The following is a 22,241-nucleotide window of genomic DNA, read 5'->3' as shown; positions in this document are numbered from 1 at the left end:
GAGAGAGAGGAGTGGTGTGTCAGGCGTCTCATACTATTAAAAGGGGCTTAAGTAAGGTGGTTTTATCTCTCTCGCTCTCTCTCTTCCAGACACACAGACCCACACTTAGACATGAGCACACACACACACACACACACACACACACACACACACACACACACACACACACACACACACACACACACACACACACACACCCCATGGACATACTCCTCAGTGGCAGATGCAGACTGCCAGGCCCCATTAAACAGAATGATCAATGCTGGATGGAATAGAAGGAGATGCTGTGTAAACAGCTCTAAATAGGAGGACAAAGCAACCTAGAAGGGATAAACCTATATGTTCTCCAAGTCAGAGCTAAAACCATTCAACTTTTTTCTGGACATTCTGTAATAGGAACTTTGTCCAAAATGCAAATACAGCCTACAGTACCATGTACATACAGTGGACTTGCCAAACAAAGCACTGTCAGACCCTAACTACACAGGAAGCAGGGTGATGAGAAAGCAGTAACAGGGTCTGCGCTTAAAGTGTGGTGATTAATGGAAAGCCTGTATGCAGATACTTGGCTGTCTGGGTGGAGGTGGTGCCTTAGCTGGAGTGACATATCCCTGGTACGAGTTACTCCATCATAATCCAACCCCCATTCTTTCCTCCGGAAAAAAAGTTAAATGTGGCCAGGGATCTAATCATCTGCTCACCCCAGTGGGCCAACCCAGCAGATTACAAGCTAGTTTTTCCAGCCGTGTCAGCTATTCCTGCAGCGACTCTCTGCCGTGCCTCCCATACCCATCCGACGAGATACTTGAGTGGGTAAGTAATTCATATTTTTTAAAGGAAAGAACACAGACTGCTGAGAGAGAAAAAAGATAACCTCTCAGCATTTTTGGCCAGCTCGACCTGGCAGATAAGGCCAGGCGATGGAACTCAGGGTATATTTGGTGTAATACTCTGTATGGACTAAACACAAAATGGAATGGATGCAATTTCAACACGTATTACCTCATAAATGACTCCTGTTTAAAAAAAATACCCTGTTTATAAATTTCTGTCTCCTTCTCTAGGGATATGCACTGGTCTGATTTGTTATAAAGAGTTTGTATTAGTTAGAAACTCAAAAGAAACATATTGGAAATGCGGAAAAATTACATCATAGTTTGTTAGCAGTGAAATACAAGGGGCCAAAAATAATAGGGTATTCTGGGGAAAATATTGGCTGTTAGAATAAATCACACAATAAAAATGTTTGTGAATGTATATCTTCTGAGAATCACACTGTAGGCTTTACTTGCTGTAGAAAAAAAAAACCTGCAATAGTCTGGACAAATGTTTAAGGAAGAAAGAAGCAAGAATTAAATTTTGCCAGCCATGTGGCTGACTAGTCATGGAGAAAAGAGCAGAAGGAGTATACACTGCTCTATAGACCCTTTTCATTGGTACCCATTGCTATTCATTACTTTATGATGATCTGGCTGAATAAATATGTATTTCTCAGCCATGGCTAATTATAAAATCATGTAAAGCATGCACAGTTTATGCTTACTTAAGTAGCAGAGATATGCATAAGCATATTTGTGCTGCTTTAGACAGCGAGGTAATGGCTTTGCTGGCTAACCGGTTGTGTAAAGCCTGGGCTTCTCTGTGTAGGATGAATCTCATTACTGAGACATGTCATCTCCGGTCAGCTCTGGACAGCGCTATCCCCCTGTGGCATTACTCCCTGTTTATTTTGTGTGACCCTAATTGAAAATCATAGCAGGTGTGCCCTTTATCGGTGTAATCTCATTAGCAAACTTCACAAATGTGTCAGGAAGGAAGTTCTGCACGGTCGGTGGTGGAGAACATGTTGTACACAACAGCACACAGATGATCATAAAAGTTGCTGCTTACTGAAGTGGGAACTCATCAAATGATAATGTTAATAAAAATTCTCCCTGGTTATGAAGAAGGTGCATTAGTGTTACAGAACATTTCATTATCACTGGGATTTTGATAGAAAAGACAGGAATGGGGGTGAAATATCGCAAAGACCTGGTTCAGCTGATATGCTCATTCGGAGAATTAATAAATAATACTAACTGCAACATTGGTACGCAGGTTAAAGCTGTGTTCTATAGTATAAAAAAGAAAGCTCTGTTAAAACCTGGTAAAACGACATAATGAAGACACACACCAGTGTTCTCTTATACTGATGGAAATGTCGTTGCCTGTCTGTGTGATCACGTTAGTGAGGTCCTCCATGAATAATTCCAGGTGTAAATGCCCTATAATGGCTTGTGTTTGCTCCTGGAGGGCTGTCTGCATGTGCATCAATGCTAATCCCTTCTTCACACTGTGTTTTAAGCAGTTCTCCATTTACCAGCATATAAAACTCATTCAGGGCCATCCATCACTACACTGCCATCAGCAAAGCAAGAAGAAAAGTCTGAAAACTTGTGCCAAATAAACCTCGAATGTCCCAGGCACTGTCTAGTTGTAACTTTAGTAAAATCTAGAAACATAAAACACTAAAGGAAAAAAAAAACAACTAAAGTATAAAAAAGCAAGGGAAAAGCTCTCAGACTGGCTTTCTGGCACCTCGATTTCAGTTTAAACTCCTGAGTCCTGCTTTTTAGCTTCGCTAATTTCCATGAACACAAACATGTTATTGGTGACAGTGGGACACCTGTTTATATGTACGCTTGCCCATTCCATCATTTAATCAGAGAACACAGGCACAGCCAAACTCATTGAGTCTAATTCAGATGAATAGAGCAGTAAAACAACATTGGCAATGTTGTCTCCATTTAAAAATAGCAGACACTTATGAGGCTGATGGGTTTATTTCAGTTCTAACGAGGCCCCTAAAGGCATCATGCAATATACAAATGACCACAAAGTAAGAACTCTGAAGGTGTCAGACTTACACTTATCATGTTAACAAAGCAGTTGCTGCTTTCTGATTGGCTGGAAGGTGTGCAATAATTCTTTACATTGACACTGTCTGAAGTAGACTGAAAGAAAACTGCAATCACAGTTAATCATACCAGAGTGGATATACAAAGTTTACACACCCCTGTTAAAATTGCAGGGTTTTTTTGTAGTACCAAAATAAAACCAAGATTAAATTTATTTGACATTGCAGCAATACAAAGTGAAATGAAAGAAAGGAAAATAAATGATGTGTATCGATGTGTATCGCTATCTCTCATGTTTCATTGACTTGGGTGTTTACTGGATAAAAAAATTGATGAAGTGCTGTTTTTCCAGTATAGTATATGCAAAACCAAGCATGTATGGAATAAAAAGCTGCAACGTGCTGCTCCAGTAACACAACCAGTCATATTATGTGTGTAATATGCCATGCCAGGGATGTGGTAGCTCATTGGTTCAAATCCCAGGTCCACCAAGTTGCCACTGCAGGGCCCCTGAGCAAGGCCCTTAACACTCAATTGCTCAGGTGTATAAACTTAAATAAAAAAATGTAAGTTTGCTGAATGATGTAAATAAAAAAAAAATGTGCATGGTACTGTACGTATGTGCCTACTCACATATGACAGTAATGTTATCGATTGGATAATACTGTAACAAGGCATCCTACCTTTAGAGTCATTCAACACTGAGCCGAAAGCACTGATGATGAAGTCTGCTTTGAGACGTATGATCTGCTCGTGGTCCTCAACCCATTCGCCTGTCTCGGTTTGCTCTGTGCGGCAGAACTCCATGGCGTGCACAAGACCCTTCTTCAGTATAACCTCCCTTGGTGACAGGAAAGGCAGGAACTCGCATTTCTCTTCCTTAGCCAGTTCCATCTGCATACACAGCAGAGCAGACTCAGCACTTAACGACTGCACCGTGCTACATTTAATGTAGTATTGTACTAAACACAACGTTAATTCTGACATTGGAAAAAGAGATGCAAATGTGGCGATACAGAGAACAGCTTGGGAATCGTGTGTGCCTGTGGCCCAGTTGGCAAATTCGTTCTAACTAAACCCTTTTTTATGCCAAAGAAATATCTGATTATTATGTTCATGAGAAAACAAAGAGGATTTCTATAAACAAGGCATAAAATGTGGGAAAACAAAATAAGTTATTGACTTTAACAGCCTGAGATTTGGGTTTATATTAATGGAAACCAACTAACAAAAAGGGTCTCTGGAATTAGAGTTGCACCTAATTTGAGTCTAAAAAGAAGTAGGCATGCAGAGATGGCTGTCTTTTCCATTCAACAATATTTATTTTTGCATAAATTATATTACCTTACATCAACACATAATTGACATAACTCGAAGTGTTTTTTTTCCCCCTTTCTTTTCACTTACACCTACAAGCCAATATACCTTATAAACAAGCTTAATTAGTTCAGGGTGATGGAAGCAGCATAGCTGAGCATAGCTGCAGCTGGCCGTAAGCAGATGTGAATAATTACCTTATATTTTTTCAGTGTCTTCACGCTATTTCTATCATTTTCATGGCAGCATGATGTAGGCGGTGAGAAGGCAACACAACGCGTGACAAAAGTAAACTCCAGAGAGTTAAGAATAGACATCTTCAATTAACATATTACCTTTATCATTACCGCTACACCATCTTCTATTGGCTTGTACTTTTCTAACTTTGCCACGTACTTGCAAAGATGGAATATTAGAATTCAGTGACACAAAAATAACTTTTCATTTAATGATGTCTGTCAAAGTATTGAGAACTAAGTTCATTGTTTCTAATAGAGAAAAGAAGTGTCATAGTGCACCTTCACTTCTACTCCATAAGCAAAGCAAATTATAATTGTAAAAAAAAAAAAAAAAAAAGGTATGTTTTTCACTTTTTTCCTCTGCGACACGTCTCTCAAAGCCGACCCTAAATAAAGATGGTAATGCCATCCATTAGCAACTGACAGCATTTCCAAAGGAAGCAGTATAGAGCAAAATCTGCCTCATTCAGTGCAAAGGAAGATTCTGACACTAATCTCCATGTAAAATCAAACAGGAGTATCTGTAATAAATGAGGAAAGAGAGACATAAGAGAGGTGTAAGTGGGCCAGACAGAAGGGGTGAGGACATTCTCACGAATGTCTTAATAAACCCCCTGTGTGAGGCTCCTTTCACAAGACCAAATATTAATAAGCTCCTGCCTGCTGTTGACTTTTCCTCATTTTTTCTGCCAGTCTTTCTGCATCTTCCTGCCATCTCTCTCCCTCTCTCTCTTTCACCTACTTATCTCCTCACCTCTTCTGGGACTGCGCGGATGTTGGTGAAGCCACGTCTGAACACCACATAGACCCGGCGTGCGCCGCAGCGCAGGGCGGACGTAGCACAGTCAAAGGCAGTGTCTCCAGCGCCCAGGACAATCACAGAGCCATGGAGCTGAGGCAACGCTGGACGGCAGCTGCACATCCCTAAACCCCAGAAAGGACAAGAAAATGAGAGGAAACAAGCTGAGGAGTGAGTAAAGGGAGAAAACGTGATTTCTATCTCTGAACCGTTCCCACTTAACTGTTCAAAATTGCATCTTGAAGTCCTCAGACACAGTATGTCCCTATCAAATTATTCTGCTGCAATGACAGGCAGGTCTCTTTTCCTGGAAATGTCCTTATATCTGTAATTTTATAGCCAGCACTTTTTTCCTGCCTATCTTTGATAGAGATGACTAGCCATTCTTCTGAATGCAGCTGATTTCAACATGTGATAATGCACACTATTGAAACAGTGATCTGTTCAGGTCTTTCTGCATTCGCAAAAAAAGATGTAAAAGGATCCTGAAAGCATTGGCTAGGAATGTATCACTTAGTCAATCATATAAATGCATGCAATATCTTTTTCTTTTTTAGGCTGCTGGAGCATATACAGCACTGTACGTACAGTACATCATTATGTCTCTATTCCCAGGACATGCACGTATAGTTTTATCAGCCCATCATGTACAGGTGCATATTTATGTTGAACATCACTTGAAATATGCCTTTCACTCAAACAAGCATGTCTTAGAAAGATTACATATTTATAAACAGAAATGTCAGTGAGGCTGTCCATGGCCATGGCAATTCACTCAACTAGAGTAAGCCTGAATAGTCTTGTATAGCAGCTCATGGTTGGCATTTTTTTACTCTGTATCTTGGACCTTTTCAAGAACGCTTTATACGACACATTTTCACTGATCCAGGCATTATGTCATGGTACAGAATTTATAAAGGTTTTTCGAAAAATTTCAAGGACATGCAGCACAGAAGAAAAAGAAAGAAAAAAAAAGACAGAACAACAGAAAGAAAAACAGAATTTTGGAGGTAATAGGTAAAAGTTTTGAGCAAACCATTTTTCTGTACCTGGTTTGCTGGCCTTGGCAACTAGTGGGAGAAAATCCTTGGAGGTATAAAATCCCTGTTCCATAGAGAGGCCTTCAAACATTTTGTGCCTGTTAGCTTGAGGTAGACCTGTTATTTAATGAAAACAAGCAGAATAAAATGATTCACTTATTAAATGATTCAACTGTCCACACTACAAAAATAACATTCTATACTAAAAAACATATATGTGTATACAGAGTAATGTAAAAGGCCAGGCAGAGGTTGTTGTAGATAATGTATGCTGATGTATGTTTTTCACTCATGAAAACACCCTTCATTTTCTAACTTTACACGTTTTTTCACTATACACCTCCCCTATATTCAGCCCCCGGATCTGTGCACTCTCCTCACTGTGCACAGAGAAAACAGGTTGCCTTCCTCTTCACCACTCTGTCACTCAGAAAATCCCACTGTGTATCAGAAATCCCTGTGCCACTCTTTCTGCTCTGCTCTGTATTCTGTCATTAACCTCACCACACTACCTTATCATTATCCTTGTGGTCTAGGAGTAAGCAATATTTAAATACAAGCTTCTGAAACGTCTAACAAAGCTTCTGATTTGTCAAAACCTGTCATTATCACTTCCATTCAAAAGAACCAGATGTTAATAAGGCGCACTGAAGATTTATTTAAGAGGTGTTTAAAAGCACCAAATACACATTATTACGTAATACAAATTCATTGCAAATGCGATTACAAAGGCTTTTGAAAGGAATCAAAATTTTCTAGCGCAGAAAGATGAGAACGGCACAAGATGCATTTTTGTCTGGAGAAAAAGCAGGAGCTCGACACGTTGAGCTGTTAAGTGATTGAGAGAGGGAAGAGTGAAATGTCTCCTGTCAAAAGCAATTAGCTTTATTTTCTGCATACACAGTGTTAATGTGATCTCAAGAAAAAGCCCTGGCAAAGTTCTGCATTACAACATGCTTTAATGGATTTTATTGTCTCAGATTCTCCACTCAGACACTTTTTGCCCAATTTGTGCACGTCATGGACACACATTGCACGTTAGCATGATGAATCCTCCCTCACGCTGATCTTGTTAGGTTCACGTTCCTAATTTAGCCGTTTTTTTTTTTTTTTTTTTTGGCTTGGAGAACACGGCCACGGTGTTTTTTTTGAGATTAATGCATACCCCATGATTAAGAAAGTTACACTCATTATGCATGAAACTAGTCATTAAATCATACAGTAATTAGGTAGCTACATTTCATCAAGACAAAATCACACCTTTGCCATCATCAATAACACAGTAATTAGCGAGTGTTTCGAAGTTAGTCAAACCAAAAAAAGCCTGCATTCCTGTTCCCAAGGAGTATCACTTATCAACCACCTAATCAGCCTGCCAACCCTGTTAGAGGTGATATATACTGGACAACTGCCATATTAACTATCTAAGAGAGAATCTACAGCATGCTGGGGAAATAAATAAAAAAATGCTACATTGAGCTATAAACTAATGACCTGCTTATAAGCCGGAAACTTACACCTCCGTTCAAAAGTTTGTCAAATGTCCTTGACTTCCAGTTGTGCATCTTACTTCTTTTTCTGTTCTGGTTAGATCCAGTTTGAGCTGTCCTATTATGGGAGTTGTTCACAGTATGGTTAGATAAGTACTTATCATGTAAAGAAAGAAAATTTCAGCTGTGCGTGCACAATTGCAAAAAGGCTTTCTAATAATCAATAAGCCTTATAAAATGATGATTAGCAAACATAAGATGAGATTGAAACAGAGGACTGATGGATGCTGATAATGGGCCTCTGGGCGACACTGAAATTCGTCTGATTAATTTTAATTTGAAATGGATTTTCAAGTAAATTTCCAAGTGATCCCTCACTTTTGAACGGTAGTATGTATGAATATGGAAGTTAGAATAATTGGAAAATTATTTATATTATTTATAATCTCACTATCCAGTGTCACCCTGATGAGGATGGGTTCCCTTTAGAGTCTGGCTCCTCTTTAGGTTTCTTCCTAAACTCATCCCAAGAGGTTTTACCTCACCACCGTTGTCTCTGGGATAGACTAGGGATAATTAGGGATAAACTTATATCTTCGTATATATTTCTGTCAAGTTGCTTTGTGACACTGGCCATTGTTAAAAGCACTACACGTATAAAACTGAACTGAAATGAATCGAACACACTCCAGGTCATAACCGTCGTAGCTTAAACAGTTTATTTGTTGAGGGTAAGTAGATTTCTAACAGTTAGGATGAACATGTTAGGAAGAATGCTGTTAAAGAAGACTAATGAAACAAATGTATTAAAATGCAAATCTCACACACCTGTCAGTGATTTAGAAGAGTTCTAACTATAAAGCCATATTGATAGCGCTCTAAAGAGAAGTATGCTTATAGACAATAATCCTTCAGGTGTGCAAAATTCTCCCTGTACACGTTGTGCTTACTTGATAGCACACATCCACTGAAAGAAGCTGTGAAGCAAACTTCTAATACATTCTCATACATATAAAATGGCCAGCGGCGCATGAGTAACATGAACAAACAAAAGCATCTGCAACTTCATCATGGCTGACTTCCTCTGAGCGTACGCTTTATGTTAGTGTGAAAGAATCCAGATGTTATGGCACATTAACCTTTCCAGTCATTTCATCCTGTGCTGACAGGAAGGATACTGCATACTGCTATCCATTAGCGTTCCCTTCCAGGTACAGAAAGAAAAAAAAAAAGAGATATTCAAGGGACAAAATAAATAAATAAATAACAACAGAGGGAACCTAGGCAGCAGCCTTGACAAAGCAGATTTGAACAAAAGCGTGCCAGTGTCTGACAGCTCTTTTTGAACGTATTGTGTCTCCATTTGTCCTGAGCCGCATGGTGTTCCGCTGTGTGCCGAGCTCCTGCACGGTGCCACGCTGCAGCAGCCATGCGCCACGGCCTCTTTCTTTATAAAAAATCAAAAACAATAAATCATCTGTTGAGAATGCTTCACTACTGTGCAGGCCCTCTCTCGTTAATCATGCATTATCAGTGAGCATCAGCGAGAGAGGGAGATGGAGCAGGTTGATCTCAGCTACCTTCCTCCACTGAGCAGTCCCTGACCCCTCTCACCCTTATGAATTGCACAGAGACGAACAAGCGAGCAAGGCCACTGTCTCAAATAATGCAAAGTCACACTAAGTGCATTAAGATTGAACATAAATAAAGACCTCACAGTGGATAAATGCCCTCTTTCTGACGTATTCATTAACCTTGTCTTTGGTACAGAAGGGCATTCCCAAAGAGAACAAACTGTGTCCAAATAATGTCCTTTTCCTCGCTTTTTGTACAGAAGTTAATCAATGTCACACGATTTGTGCTTTTTGATAAACACAGAAATGACTGTACCTCTCGACTGTCTCCTTTGACAAAAGATTTCAAAGACTTTCAAGTTTGAGGCAAAAACTGCAAAGCCTTGTGAAATGTGTGTAACGTGTTTAATATAAAATCTATTGACTAATTTTAAAGACTTGGTAATAACCATGGAAAGCACTAAGCAACTATTGATTGTCCTGCTTTTTAAGTAACCAAGCTTTCATGACTATAATACCTGAACATCTGAAACCCTGACATACTCAATATAACCTTGTTTTTCATGTGTCTTTGTGTATCGATCGACTCATCTCCCTGTTGCGCTTTCCACTCCACAATGGCTTTCAAATTTTTGCTTTACTTCTCATATTTCATTTATATAACTGTATAAATAAAATAGCACAGATTCTCCATGAGCATGTGCACAATCCCTGCTAGGTTTTATTATGCATGCAAATGCCAGAAATATTGTATATGCTAGTAACCCTGTGCTCCTGATTTTCTCTTCCACAGCTCTTCCCACAACCGCACGAAACTGCTCCATGTAACAGGCTGCTTATAGATCTATATCTTACTTAAACAAAAGAATAAATACATATTGGCACAATTTTATATTGGCAGTAGTTCATTTTGTATGTGTTAAAAATGACATGTATTGTCCCGAGAATACAAATAAAGGACGGAGGGGGGGGAAGCAAATTCAGTCCTTTTAATTGGCATCTTTGGCATCAACTCTTCGCATTTTACTTTCTTCATGTCCTGCCAAGAAAATTCACTTTAGAACTGGTTGCTTCAAGTCCAGTAAGCTGGGCACAGACCATTTTGTTCAAATCCACACATATAAAACTTCATTACAGTTTACAGTGCAGCACAGAGGCTAATTCCATCTTTTAAGCAATTCAACCTCTGAGTCAGCCTCTTAAGCCTATAGCCCAGAAACAATTCTCTTATCAGCCTCCCTCAAACCACGTCCCAGTTTAGACAACTGCCAGGAAGAAATCTGCATGCCTGCCATGTATGGGAATAACATATAAAAAGCCTGTAAAAGACCGCTATGAATTCGCACAAATTAATTGCAAACACCCTGCACTTTTATTTTCTCTACAAACTCAAGTTCTTTACATTCTTTTAAACTAAATAAAATAATCAATTAATTAATTAATTAATTCAAAGTAATCCAAATATGGTTGACGTGAATATCCCACTATATAATTAGGATATCAGTATTGAAGTTGCTGAAGGAATTTTCAGAATTTATAGTGAATTTTTTGTTGAGAATTACAGATCGTTTCTAGATAAAAATTCCAAAAGAGAATTAAAGAGAAATGATGCCTGGCATCATTACACCTCACACTAACCTTGACTTGAATTAGATCTCTTTTGGCTAAGTTGTCAAAAGAAAGTTTAAATTATGTACAAAGTCTTAACATATATTTAAATATATAGTATATATGTTTTGCTGTATATGTGTTCCACCTAAAGCTAAATAAATAAATAAATAATGCTAAAGTGTATGCTGTGAAACTGCTGAGGAACTATGGTGAAATGTAGTAGTTGTTGAAATATGACATTTATTCCATGAGCACTAATACAGCTGCTTTTAAAAACTGATGCCGTGGGCATTTTATAAGTCACCGACCCACAGTGAAGTAAACATGCGCCGCATCACCAGAGTTACACCCGTCTTCATTTATTACATTAAAAATGTATTTAGTTTATAAATGTTAGAATTTGCATGAAAATGCATAAAGAACTTCACATTTATGTCATTGATGTAGACTGTATACAAGAAGCTTCAGTAGAAAAACAAAATTGATTCAGTAGAACAGATATAAACTAAACTCTGGACTTATATGGTAATCAGAAATTGATTCAGAATGCCAGAGGTTATATATTATGTAACGTGCTATTTTGAGGTCAGAACAAATCATAAGAGATACAGAGATAAACTCGTATTACAAATTACAAACCTGAAATATTGAGTGCACTGCCAATACTCTATTTTATTTCTTTATAAAAAAAAATACAATTTCACCACCTCACCACAAAGCAACGCCACAGTGACTCAGAGTAAGCAGCAAGGTAGGGTTTTGTTGCAATATTGTTTTTTTTTCCATACAAATCAACATCATTACTAGGTTTAGAAACAGCAAGCCAACTAAAAATGTGCTTATCCAAGTAAAGTATCCAGGAAAAACACACAAAATACACTACGCCACTGCAGAGTCAGAGTGTCGGCTGTGGTGGGAACGGTTCTGTCAGACGGCAGAGACAGATGCGGTTGCAGGTGTTGGCTTCATTTTAAACACAGAGAGACAAATCCAAAACATAATACACAAACATGGTAAAAGCCAGGTGCAAGGTCAGGCGATCAGCAAACGAACTTAATGGGGCATAAACCAGAATCACAAAAGCAAAGGACAGAAAGGAGATCATGATCCAGAGAAATGTGACTGATAAAAAAGGTTTAGTATGTCAGGCAAGTAAATACTGGACAATGCTTCAGGGTGACTGCACATTCTGAAAGTCATTTAATAGTGTGTGTGTGTGTGTGTGTGTGTGTGTGTGTGTGTGTGTGTGTGTGTGTGTGTGTGTGTGTGTGTGTGTGGCAGAGATGAATCCATGTATGAGGAATCAGTAGTTGTATTAGCTCAAGCATGACAGGGTGTTGTCTGGTCTGGGTGTGGTCTGGGTGTGGTCTGGGTGTGGTCTGGGTGTGGTCTGGGTGTTGTAGTTCTCTGCAGCCATATTTGTAGGCAGCAATGTTCTCTAGGAAGGTGAGCATTGACAGCTTCACATTAGTCTGAGGCAGAGGTGGCAAAAGTACACACATCCTTTACTCAAGTACAAGTACAGATACTCATTTTTTAAAAGACTCCAGTAAAAGTTGACTACAATCCTTTACTCAATTTAAATTAAAGAAGTATGGGCTCTGACGTACTTAAGTAAAAAGTCGCCGATACTACTACCTGTTTAGTGTCATGCTGGTAACTGGATGTCATGTTTTTATATATATATGTGTGTGTGTGTGTGTGTGTGTGTGTGTGTGTGTGTGTGTGTGTGTGTGTGTGTGTGTGTGTGTGTATATGTATATATAATTTTGGAGTGTGCTGATGGATATTTGTGTTCATCAGCAACAAGAGTGTTACGAAAGGCAGGCACTGATGTACAGTAGGTGAGGTAGGGTGGAGTCAGCGTTCACATTCATCCCAAATGTGTTCAGTAGGGATGAGATCAGAAAACAACCACATATAGCAGGTCAGGTGACCCAATACTTTTGGAAATATAATGTATACCAAGTGTATCACCAAGGCCATATCCCAAACTGTAGGGAGATTCCAGCTCTGTCCTTGAAAACAACTCAAAATTATTGTGATGTTTTACAAATGACAAAATTAATGTTAATTAAATTAATCACTTCGTGTTTTTTGGGTTGACACCAGGGGCGGTTCTAGGATTTCATCTTTAGGGGGGTTTAGCCCTCAGTGATAATTTAAAACACGAAGAGTTCTATAGTATATATTATATGACAACTCTGGTAATAAGAATAGTGAAATTTCACTGCTTTTGGTTGCCGTCTTTGCGTCTTTCCGCCGATTAACGTTATAGATAAACACCTCCAGCTCTGACTGCGCGTGCATGCTGTGCGTACCTGTGCTTTTCCGTTCAAATAAAGCAGACAGCTGAAGATGCACTTTTGAAAGACTACAACACACGCGTGTAAAAGCAAAGTAAAAAAATTCGCTTTTGGATCAAACTGATAAATAATTTTCTTTCCCATCGACGACATGTCCTGCATTTTAATGACTATTTAATGACCTATTTAATGACTATTTATTGAAACTAAAAATTATCCTTATAGTTTTGAGGTGGCTGAGATTACAGACAGGGGGCTGAAGCCACCCTAAAAAAGGGTCTAGAACCGCCCCTGGTTGACACAATTCGCAACGCATTCGCCAGGAATCCTTTTTGACGCCGATTATTTCAAACATCTCCTTCATATATGGCCATGTGTGTTCAGGAATGTCCTCGTTGTTAGTTATTTTAACATCTGTGACTCCCTCTGAATTAACATTAGCCATTCCTTTTGTAGGCGTGCTGCTCATTGTTAGCTCCGCTATCCTTAGTCTATGTCTGATAGCCAGTAAATAATACAGTACACCAGTCACATGGGGAAAAAGCCGCACAATGATAGGATGATTGGCTGGAAACAGCGCTCAATGAGAAGAAATAATACTAAAAGTAACGAGTCCGTTTTGAAAATGTAAGAAGTAAAAAGTACAGATATTTGTGTAAAAATGTAATGAGTAAAAATAAAAAGTTGTTCGAAAAATAAATAGTGGAGTAAAGTACTGATACCAGAAAAATGTACTTAAGTACAGTAACGAAGTATTTTTACTCCGTTACTTCCCACCTCTGGTCTGAGGTGGTCATTAAGTAGTTCATGGATATACAGAATACATTCAGGTAAGTACGTATTAATTTCCTCATTTACAGACGATACTTTACACTAAAAGATGTTCAGCTGTTGGCCTGCTGTATCTTCGCTCCTTCCTGTACAGTATGTGCAGACAGCGCAGTGAAGAGTGTTATTACTGAGCTCTGTTAATGAAGCCTGATGCCTTATGTCTTTGGGACAACAAGGGAGAGCAGTGAATAGCTCAGTGGGGGGCAGACAAGAGGGACCTGACAGGCGAGCGAAAAGCAGTGGGTGAACCCAGTATGTGCTGTTAGGTTAGCCCGGCTGGACAATGAGGAGTGAATGGAGTTCCCAGCAGAGTCGAAGCTCTGAGGGGGAGCCATTGGGAGCAAATCATCTGCAGGCATTCGCACAAGAATGAGCCACCTGGTCTGTAAACTGCTTTCAGCACACTCATTTATTCTCACTTTGTGTGTATGTGTGTGTGGGCACACAGAAATTCAAGAAGAGAAGTAGTGCAAAAATGTGATAAACTGACCAATTCCAATGAAGACAGCTTTATATCCCTGCTCTTTCAGTGACTGGAGTGTCATTCCTTCTTGGCCTAGTCCTTTCTCGCAGACAATCTGATGGGGAAAGGAGTCAGTGAACAGCAAATATCGAGAATAAAAATTGGGTCTTTTTAGGTTAGACAGAGGCTAATAAAGGTGCTAGTAACATATTTGGTCACATCTGTCTGTCTGGAATGAGAGGGTGTCAGTATGACTATGAGACAAGCCTGAAGCACGGACGCTCTGTTTCTCCCTCCCCTTGACTTTTTACTGGAACGGCAAGCATGCAAATTTGTTATCTGGCTGCCCTGTCCCGGCTCGCCTGCCTTTGAGCAACTCGGAGAAAAACGTTTCCTGTGCGAGATGAATGCTGAGCAGGTGTGCAGGAGGAAGAGGACTATCGATTGCCCTTTCTCACCACAGTGGCATTCAGGGAACAGACAGACAAGCAACCCAGCGCCCAGACCTGCACACACTGCCGCCTGCCTTCCTAATGCAGCTTTTAATTGTTCTTTATTAATGCGGCTGACATTTGGGCTGCTGATCCTCCCTGAGACCTGTCACCTTCCGTAGCCTCTGATGTGAGCAGGAGAGAGGGGAGGAAGGGAGAGAAGAAAGAGAAGATAGAGAAAGTGGTGAGGAGAGAGAAAGAAAGGAAATAGGAGGGAAGAAGGACACGAAAGTGTGCGTTAAAGTGTAAGAGAGAGATCGAGTGTGTGTGTGTGTGTGTGTACTGTATGTGCGTGTTTGAATGAGAGAGAGAAAAAGGGAAAAGAGAGAGACAAGATATTCAGAGGTGTGTAAGAGGTGAGATGCCGCTCATTACCTTCACTCCCAGGTCTTTCATCAGGTCCAGCTCAAACTGCACCACCTCATAGGGCAGGCGGAACTGAGGGATTTCTGAAGAGCTGGAGAAAATGAGAAAGCCAAAAAAATAAGATGGGAAAGGAAACAGGGAGAATAAAAAAGGGGAGTAGCAATAGGAAATCTCGAGAGAAAAAGAATGTTAGTGGTAGAAGATTAAAAAATAGAGAGCGCACACACAAAAAAAAAGAGAAATCCCTTTCAGCACACAGGACATTTTCCTCTGTTATTCCATTTGATGTTTCAGAGCTCTGGAATCTCATATTGCTGTCAAACTTCAGACCCTCATTGTAATTCCCAGCAGCTACTGAACCTCTAAATCTCAGACAGACATTCGCAGGACTCCCACTAACCATCAACAGGATGGTTGGGGGTAAGAACATGAGAGTAATTGATAATCCTGTTCCTTCTCAGCATTTAAAAGATGAATATTCCCAATTACGAAGGTGGCTCGTTATTTATTCTGACCTTATGCACATTCTCCATATCGATCACGGTGAGTCTGTGCCACATCAGTAACAGACTACAAATGCGGAATCTCACTTCAGAGTTTTTTACCCACCTCAGTCCGCCGACATACTTCTCCTTCTCAAAAATGGTGATGTCGCTGTATCCAAGACGGGCGAGAAACGTGGCACAGCTGATGCTGGCAGGGCCGCAGCCGATCAGGGCGATCTTTGAGTGGTAGCTCTCAGGCATTTGTTCAGGAGGAGGAAGGCCAGGCTTCCTCACCTGAGGAATACCCATCTTACTGAACACCTGCAAACATAAGCACAAAGCCATGAATTCACACAAAGCCACAAAAGTTTGGACACCCCTGCTATCGTTTTTTTTTACTATTTTCTACTATTTTAGAATAATAACGAAGACGTTAAGAAACAGAATTACGTAGTGACCAAGAAACGTGTTAAATCAATAAGATTTCATTTTTTAAATTCTTGAGTATTAATGATTAAGCTTTGCACACACATCGACTTAACCAGCTTCATGAGAGAGGCTTTTTAATAATGAATCCATTTGGATTCAGAAATAAATTTATACATGGTCATTAAATCCCATATTTATATTGGCCTTAGCAACAAATTCCAACCATAATCCTTTATCAAAATGTCAATAAGACGACTAAAAAAATACATTTCATTTGTAGTGTAAATTCTCCCATATTTTACCATAGCATATACAACATAATATATAACAACACCGTTATTCTGGTTTGTTTTGTTTTTCTTTTCTAATTATGCATAAAATAGGATTCAGGAAACAGCATGACTGAGGCATCCAGGAAACAAAAGCGTGATGATGTCTGAACATTTGTCTGTGTGGTGTTTTGCTCTCAAAAGAAAAGTACTTAGAGTCAGCATGACATTCATGCATTTCACTTTGCTGCTGTCTCACTGTATGAGCAGAACTATAGAGGAAGAAAAAAAAACTCGTTTATTCCACGAGTAACCATATGAAGACATCAAATGATGATAGCTAAGGAGATACAGAAAGAATATGGCAAGTTATCCAAACAGGCCTTAATGAGAAGCCTGTAGCGCTATACCCATTAACAATTGTAAAATGAGAAGGCTAGCACTTTGTCTTCTTAATAAGATTATCAAGATCCATACATAGAGGCTTGCATTGTTAATACAATATTATGCCTGAGCTGGCAGCATTATAGGTGATATTAATTTAGTTATTCATGAATCTCATGAACTGTGAAGCCCCAAATTGCTGCATGACAATGCATTTCTAATAATCCCTGAGAGCGGTTTAGAGGCCCTTCCTGTTATTGCTGCTGCTATGAAACCAACAATCCATCAATTCGAAACACAATCTCAGTTTTATAATAATTCTTCTCATCATCTAATTGAAACAATGGACTGCAAACAGCACCTGACAAGCCATGTGGAATAGGCTCAAGGGCTTCGAGTACAAGCAGAGCTGATAGTAATGACTTCCTCAGATCTATGTACTTCACTAAGTATGTTTCCTCAGTAAGAACTAAGAGGTATATCCTCTTCCTCAGCTTCATCTCTTCTACACACCTACAGGAGTACTGATAAACACCGACAGATGAGACGGATTTCTGGACAGACAGACAGACAGAGAGAATCTGACCACAACAGACACACCAAGACAGACAAACAACCAGACTGGCAGACAGACAGAGAGATGGGCAGACAAAAACCACCATATCAGACCAAGACAGACCAAGACAGATACACCCAGGCAGACAACCAGACGGGTAGGTGGGCAGACACAGACAGAACAAGAGACAAGAGATAGCTTGAGAGAGACAGACCAGGACAGAGACAAAACAGACACAGACAAAATAGACACAGACAAAAGGGTCACCGACAGACAGAGAGAACACAACATATGAACCAGGACAGACAGATAGAGACAGACAAGGATAAACAGACAGACCAAGACAGAGAGGGGCAGATAGCAACAGGCAGACAGAAACAGACTAATACATACAAAAAGACAGACAGACACAACCTGACTAAAATAGACAAACAGATCAGAAGAGCAAAGCAGAATGAGACATACAAAGAAAGACAAACACAAATAGGCAAACACCAGGACAGACATGCAAACAGCCAGAGACATACCAGGAGTGACAGATAGACCAAGACAGATCGAGATGGATAGACAAAAACATACACCATGATAGACAGAAACAGATAAACCCAAACCAAACAGAATATTTCCTGACATTGTATTTTTGCCTGAATTTATGGAGGCCAATCCGATGTTAAAAACCAGTAGAAACCTGTGTTACGAGCTTCTGTAAACAGTCATGACTACATCATTCAAGACACAGAAGAGAGATGAAGTGAGGACGCCTCAAAGCCATCTAATGCCCTCGGCCACTTGCACGCAGAAAGGTTGTATACTGCTCACATCTGAAAGGATGCACTGACTTTATCTTTGACTGCAGTCATGCTAAAGGAACTACAGTTGAATAGAGCTGGGCAGTGATAGCCTCTCTTCCTGGCGTTATCTAATTATCAGCTTGATAACCAGTCTGACCTCTCACATTTAAGGAGAGAGGAGCTGCCACCTAGAAAGAGATGTCTAATAAGTCATGGCAGGGGTGGGTGGCAGGAGAGAGGCCGTTTTAGTAATTGTGCCTTTTAATCTTTAGGTAGTAATAAAACTGTACAGGCGAAAGTCTCTTTTTATAATCAGCTCAAACGGTGCCTGAAAGGTGGGAGTGTGAGTTCATGAAGGTTGGGGCATGCCGAACTGCCAGACCAACTAATCAACTTATTAAAGCTTTGTTATAAGTGTGAACAACTGTCTGCTAAACTGTAGCTCTGCATAAAGAGAGTTTAGTCCGTTCATATATTTTCTATATTTTCTCTTTGGTAGTGTACAAGTACAAGTTTTTTTTTATTGTAACCAATTATTGTAACCACAGAATTATTCTAGTTTTATGACAAGGACAATTAAAAAGCATGCATTTTACTGCATGTTGTACTGTGTATGGTTACTTTGAAGACTCTGCTTACTTTGAAGACCAAACGTTCAAATGGGGAAACAGTGTTAATGAGTCCTACAAGTGCACGAGAAGATTAAAAAGAAAAATACAAAGTACATGTTAGATTTTTCCAACAGGTAAAAAAAAAATCCACTGTAAATTTCATGCTGTAATGTATATAATTCATAATCGAATCGTTTTCACAAACATAATGATCATGCCAAATTGTCGGTCTTACTGAAGTCTTTTGAGTTAGTCAACTACTTCTATAGAAAAGAGGGCATTCGTTAGGAGCAGGTAAAGCCTCCTTAGCAGCAACCCTACAGGATGGTGGGTCAAAGACAGCAATTCAAACCCACACACAGTATCGCTGACATTTTCATTTAATTAGCAGTTACCATGGAACTAAATAAAGCCCACTATGACAATGACAAGAACAGATACCCTGATTATCTCTGAGCTGCATCATGGTAGAGGACACCTGTAGTTCCAATCGTTATTCCGTGGGAGAAAACAAGGCGACAGATGATCAAACAAATTCTACATACAGCAGTTTAAAAACCTCAAGGTTTACAATAAAAGCTGTCATTGCTGATAACAGTCACGGCACACAAGGAACAGCCAATGACAGTAAGCAAATCTCTGTGGAAATCTATTTACGGCAGACCAAAGCATCTCAGCTGTGCTGCTTTAAAGTGATGCCCCCCCCTCCCGTGTCTTCCCGTCCCCTCCCCTCCTTGATGTTTATCACAGAAGAGGACTCAGCTGCTGAGGACAGGCACAGGAAAAATTATGACTGTTATGGTAGACGGTGACAGTCACCGTGCACCCGAGCTTCTGTTGCGGCCATAACAAAGGGCTGAGAGGCCCCATTAATACAGCATGCGTAGATCATGCTGTCACTCCATCATGGCTTATGTGAGCTAAACAGAGCGTGGAGAACTTACTGCTTGTCCAACACTGAGCTACTGCAAAAGCCAGCTGTAAAATACACTCTAAAACAGAAAACAGGAACTTAACTGATATCCATACACAGAAGAATCCATACACAGAAATATCATTCTTGTGCTGCTGCTTAGGCTCTTAGAGTACACGAAAATATCGTTTCTCATAATGGAAAAAAAATAAAATAAAAATCATGTTCAGTTAGTTAAAATGCTAAGCTCTGGCCTGTGCATTGGGGTTCTGTGAGCGGTTACGAATATGAAATGCACTTCATTGATTTTCGAAAGTATTACATGTATAGTTAGAATTTTTCCCCTCATGCTGCTTAAAGATTTTTTTGCCATACCTCAACAGCAAACTGCTGCAGTCCTCCGATGTTGATAGGCCCTTCCTCCGAGGCATAGAGGTTGCAGCCACCCACACACAGGTCTGAGGTGGGACACACCATCCCACATGTCAGGCCCAGCGGGTTGTCCGACAGGATCGTCCTCGCTGCCCCGTAATAGTTCTATAGAATAACAGATGAACACTCAAACACAACGACCCAAGTCTGTGAAACAGTGCCTCATGCAAAGTGTGCTATAAAAAACATCAATAATGCTGCATTGTCAGTAGTTGGTTCTCTTCCTTTACTTATGCGTTTTTGCTAAAAGGCTGTGAGCGGGGAACAGCAACAACAGTTTTCTCTGATAGTCAAACGTATTAAAAGGTAGCAGAACGGAGAAATAGCACTGCTTTTAGATAACCTTGAATCGAAGCTGACAAAAAATGTTTTTTGTAAATTTGATAAAATGCATTGAATGGCACAAGCCTTGACTGTATAACGGTGGGTTCCAGGTGGCATTTAGAGAGAGCATTTTTCGAAAAGCTGTTTCATGTTCATTATATAAGTTGGTCTTAAGCTTTAATGGTTGACTGATGGCTAAATGTGCAGTGTGACGCCAGTGAAAGTCCTGAAACACTACAGCTCTGAAAAGATTTTGAAGGTCAAGTGTGCAAATGACGACCTATTTTGTTCAAAGCATCTCAAAGAAAAGAAAAAAACTTTATTGAAACCTACTGCTGAACATCAGGGATTGTCTGCTTTCTGTCAATTTTCTAAATGTCAAATTTCCCTCTTTGACAGAACAAAAATATTTATCAATCTAATAATAAAAGAGTTCAACAAAGAGAAAGAGAGTATCCAAGTATTTCTATACCATTGCAATCATCAAGGTTAGATGAAAAAAATAGGATCAAATATCTTCATACCTTTCAGTTTCTTTTAAATAATGAAATACAAGATATGAAAAAAAAATAGAAAAGGCAGACTTTATTCTTTTTCGGTATTCAAAAAAATTCCCCGGGATATCTGAGATTTAATATGAGGGTTAAAATAAAAAGTAGAAACACCTCATTGATGTTATGTTAAATTAGTAGATTCAGTTTTGTAAAACTTTTTGTCGATTTCAAGAAACTCTTCTGACACTTGAAAAGTGACGTGAGACAGAGGTGTGTGTGTAAGATATATACAGTGTGTGTGTTTATATATATATATATATATATATATATAGAGAGAGAGAGAGAGAGAGAGAGAGAGAGAGAGAGAGATTTTATTCCCAATTGCACGAACTCCCACAAACTTATTTTATTTTTGTTTCTACCCACCCATAACATTTCCCAAAATATATACAAATCAGGATAAAGCTGTCAGTGATGATGAATGAATAAACAGTGTAAGCGAGCTGCTACATCCAGTATACATCCTTGTAAATAAATGTGGCCTCAGTTCTGCTGAGGAGTGATGTGGAGAAACAGCAGGTAATTAGTTATTAGTAGAATATAAAATATAAAAACAGTGATTACCTTGTTACAGATGCTGGTGATAAAAGCCTTTATGTCGAGATTAGTGGGGCAGCTCTTCTGACAAGGTGCATCTGCACACTTTAGGCATCTGTTAGCACACAGAAAACAGAAAGCATATAGGGTGTGACTATTCTGTGTGCTATTCATTGAAATAGCTCTATTTAGTGTAAAAAATAAATAAATAAAAATGCCGGTCCACTCGGACTACAGATAGGTCACTAGGTTAGCACCGTGAGGTAAGTTGGAGCCTCTTAATGTTTCCGGCTGGCCGTTACTTTAATATACAACCACACTGCTTGTGAAAAGAAAATGTCCAGCTCCACCTCCTGGGGAATGATCCTCCAGCGAATGTACTGCAGCTCAACATCGCCATATTGGTGACAATGACAAACAGGTTTGCGATGATAAATACAATAATTTAGAGAGGGATAATTAAATATTCATGGCCAATCAGAATGGATGTTTTGCTTGTGGTGGTGAGTGTGTGTGACAGGAGGCGTGTGGC

At 39.6% G+C, this 22,241-nt stretch overlaps 1 protein-coding gene across 5 annotated transcripts in view; it reads right to left on the bottom strand.

Annotated features, from left to right (window-relative positions):
* The window catches only part of dpyda.1 (dihydropyrimidine dehydrogenase a, tandem duplicate 1), a 127,208-nt gene that overhangs the window by 69,510 nt on the left and 35,457 nt on the right, over nt 1-22,241 (bottom strand). For all 5 annotated transcript variants that reach the window (XR_007140073.1, XM_047810774.1, XM_047810775.1 and 2 more), the window contains 8 exons: nt 21,737-21,824; nt 20,238-20,399; nt 16,034-16,230; nt 15,434-15,515; nt 14,595-14,682; nt 6,302-6,409; nt 5,208-5,377; nt 3,581-3,791 (listed from right to left, as the gene is read on the bottom strand). Coding sequence is in view for 4 of the 5 variants with exons in the window: in XM_047810774.1 (XP_047666730.1) it covers nt 3,581-3,791; nt 5,208-5,377; nt 6,302-6,409; nt 14,595-14,682; nt 15,434-15,515; nt 16,034-16,230; nt 20,238-20,399; nt 21,737-21,824 (1,106 nt within the window). In the remaining variant the exon portion in view is untranslated. The remainder of the gene's footprint in view (nt 1-3,580; nt 3,792-5,207; nt 5,378-6,301; nt 6,410-14,594; nt 14,683-15,433; nt 15,516-16,033; nt 16,231-20,237; nt 20,400-21,736; nt 21,825-22,241) is intronic.

This window comes from Tachysurus fulvidraco, chromosome 3, assembly GCF_022655615.1.
Source record: "Tachysurus fulvidraco isolate hzauxx_2018 chromosome 3, HZAU_PFXX_2.0, whole genome shotgun sequence".
NCBI classification, from domain to species: domain Eukaryota; kingdom Metazoa; phylum Chordata; class Actinopteri; order Siluriformes; family Bagridae; genus Tachysurus; species Tachysurus fulvidraco.
The sequence above is the reverse complement of the archived record's forward strand: the minus strand, read 5'-3'. Positions and strand labels throughout refer to the sequence as shown.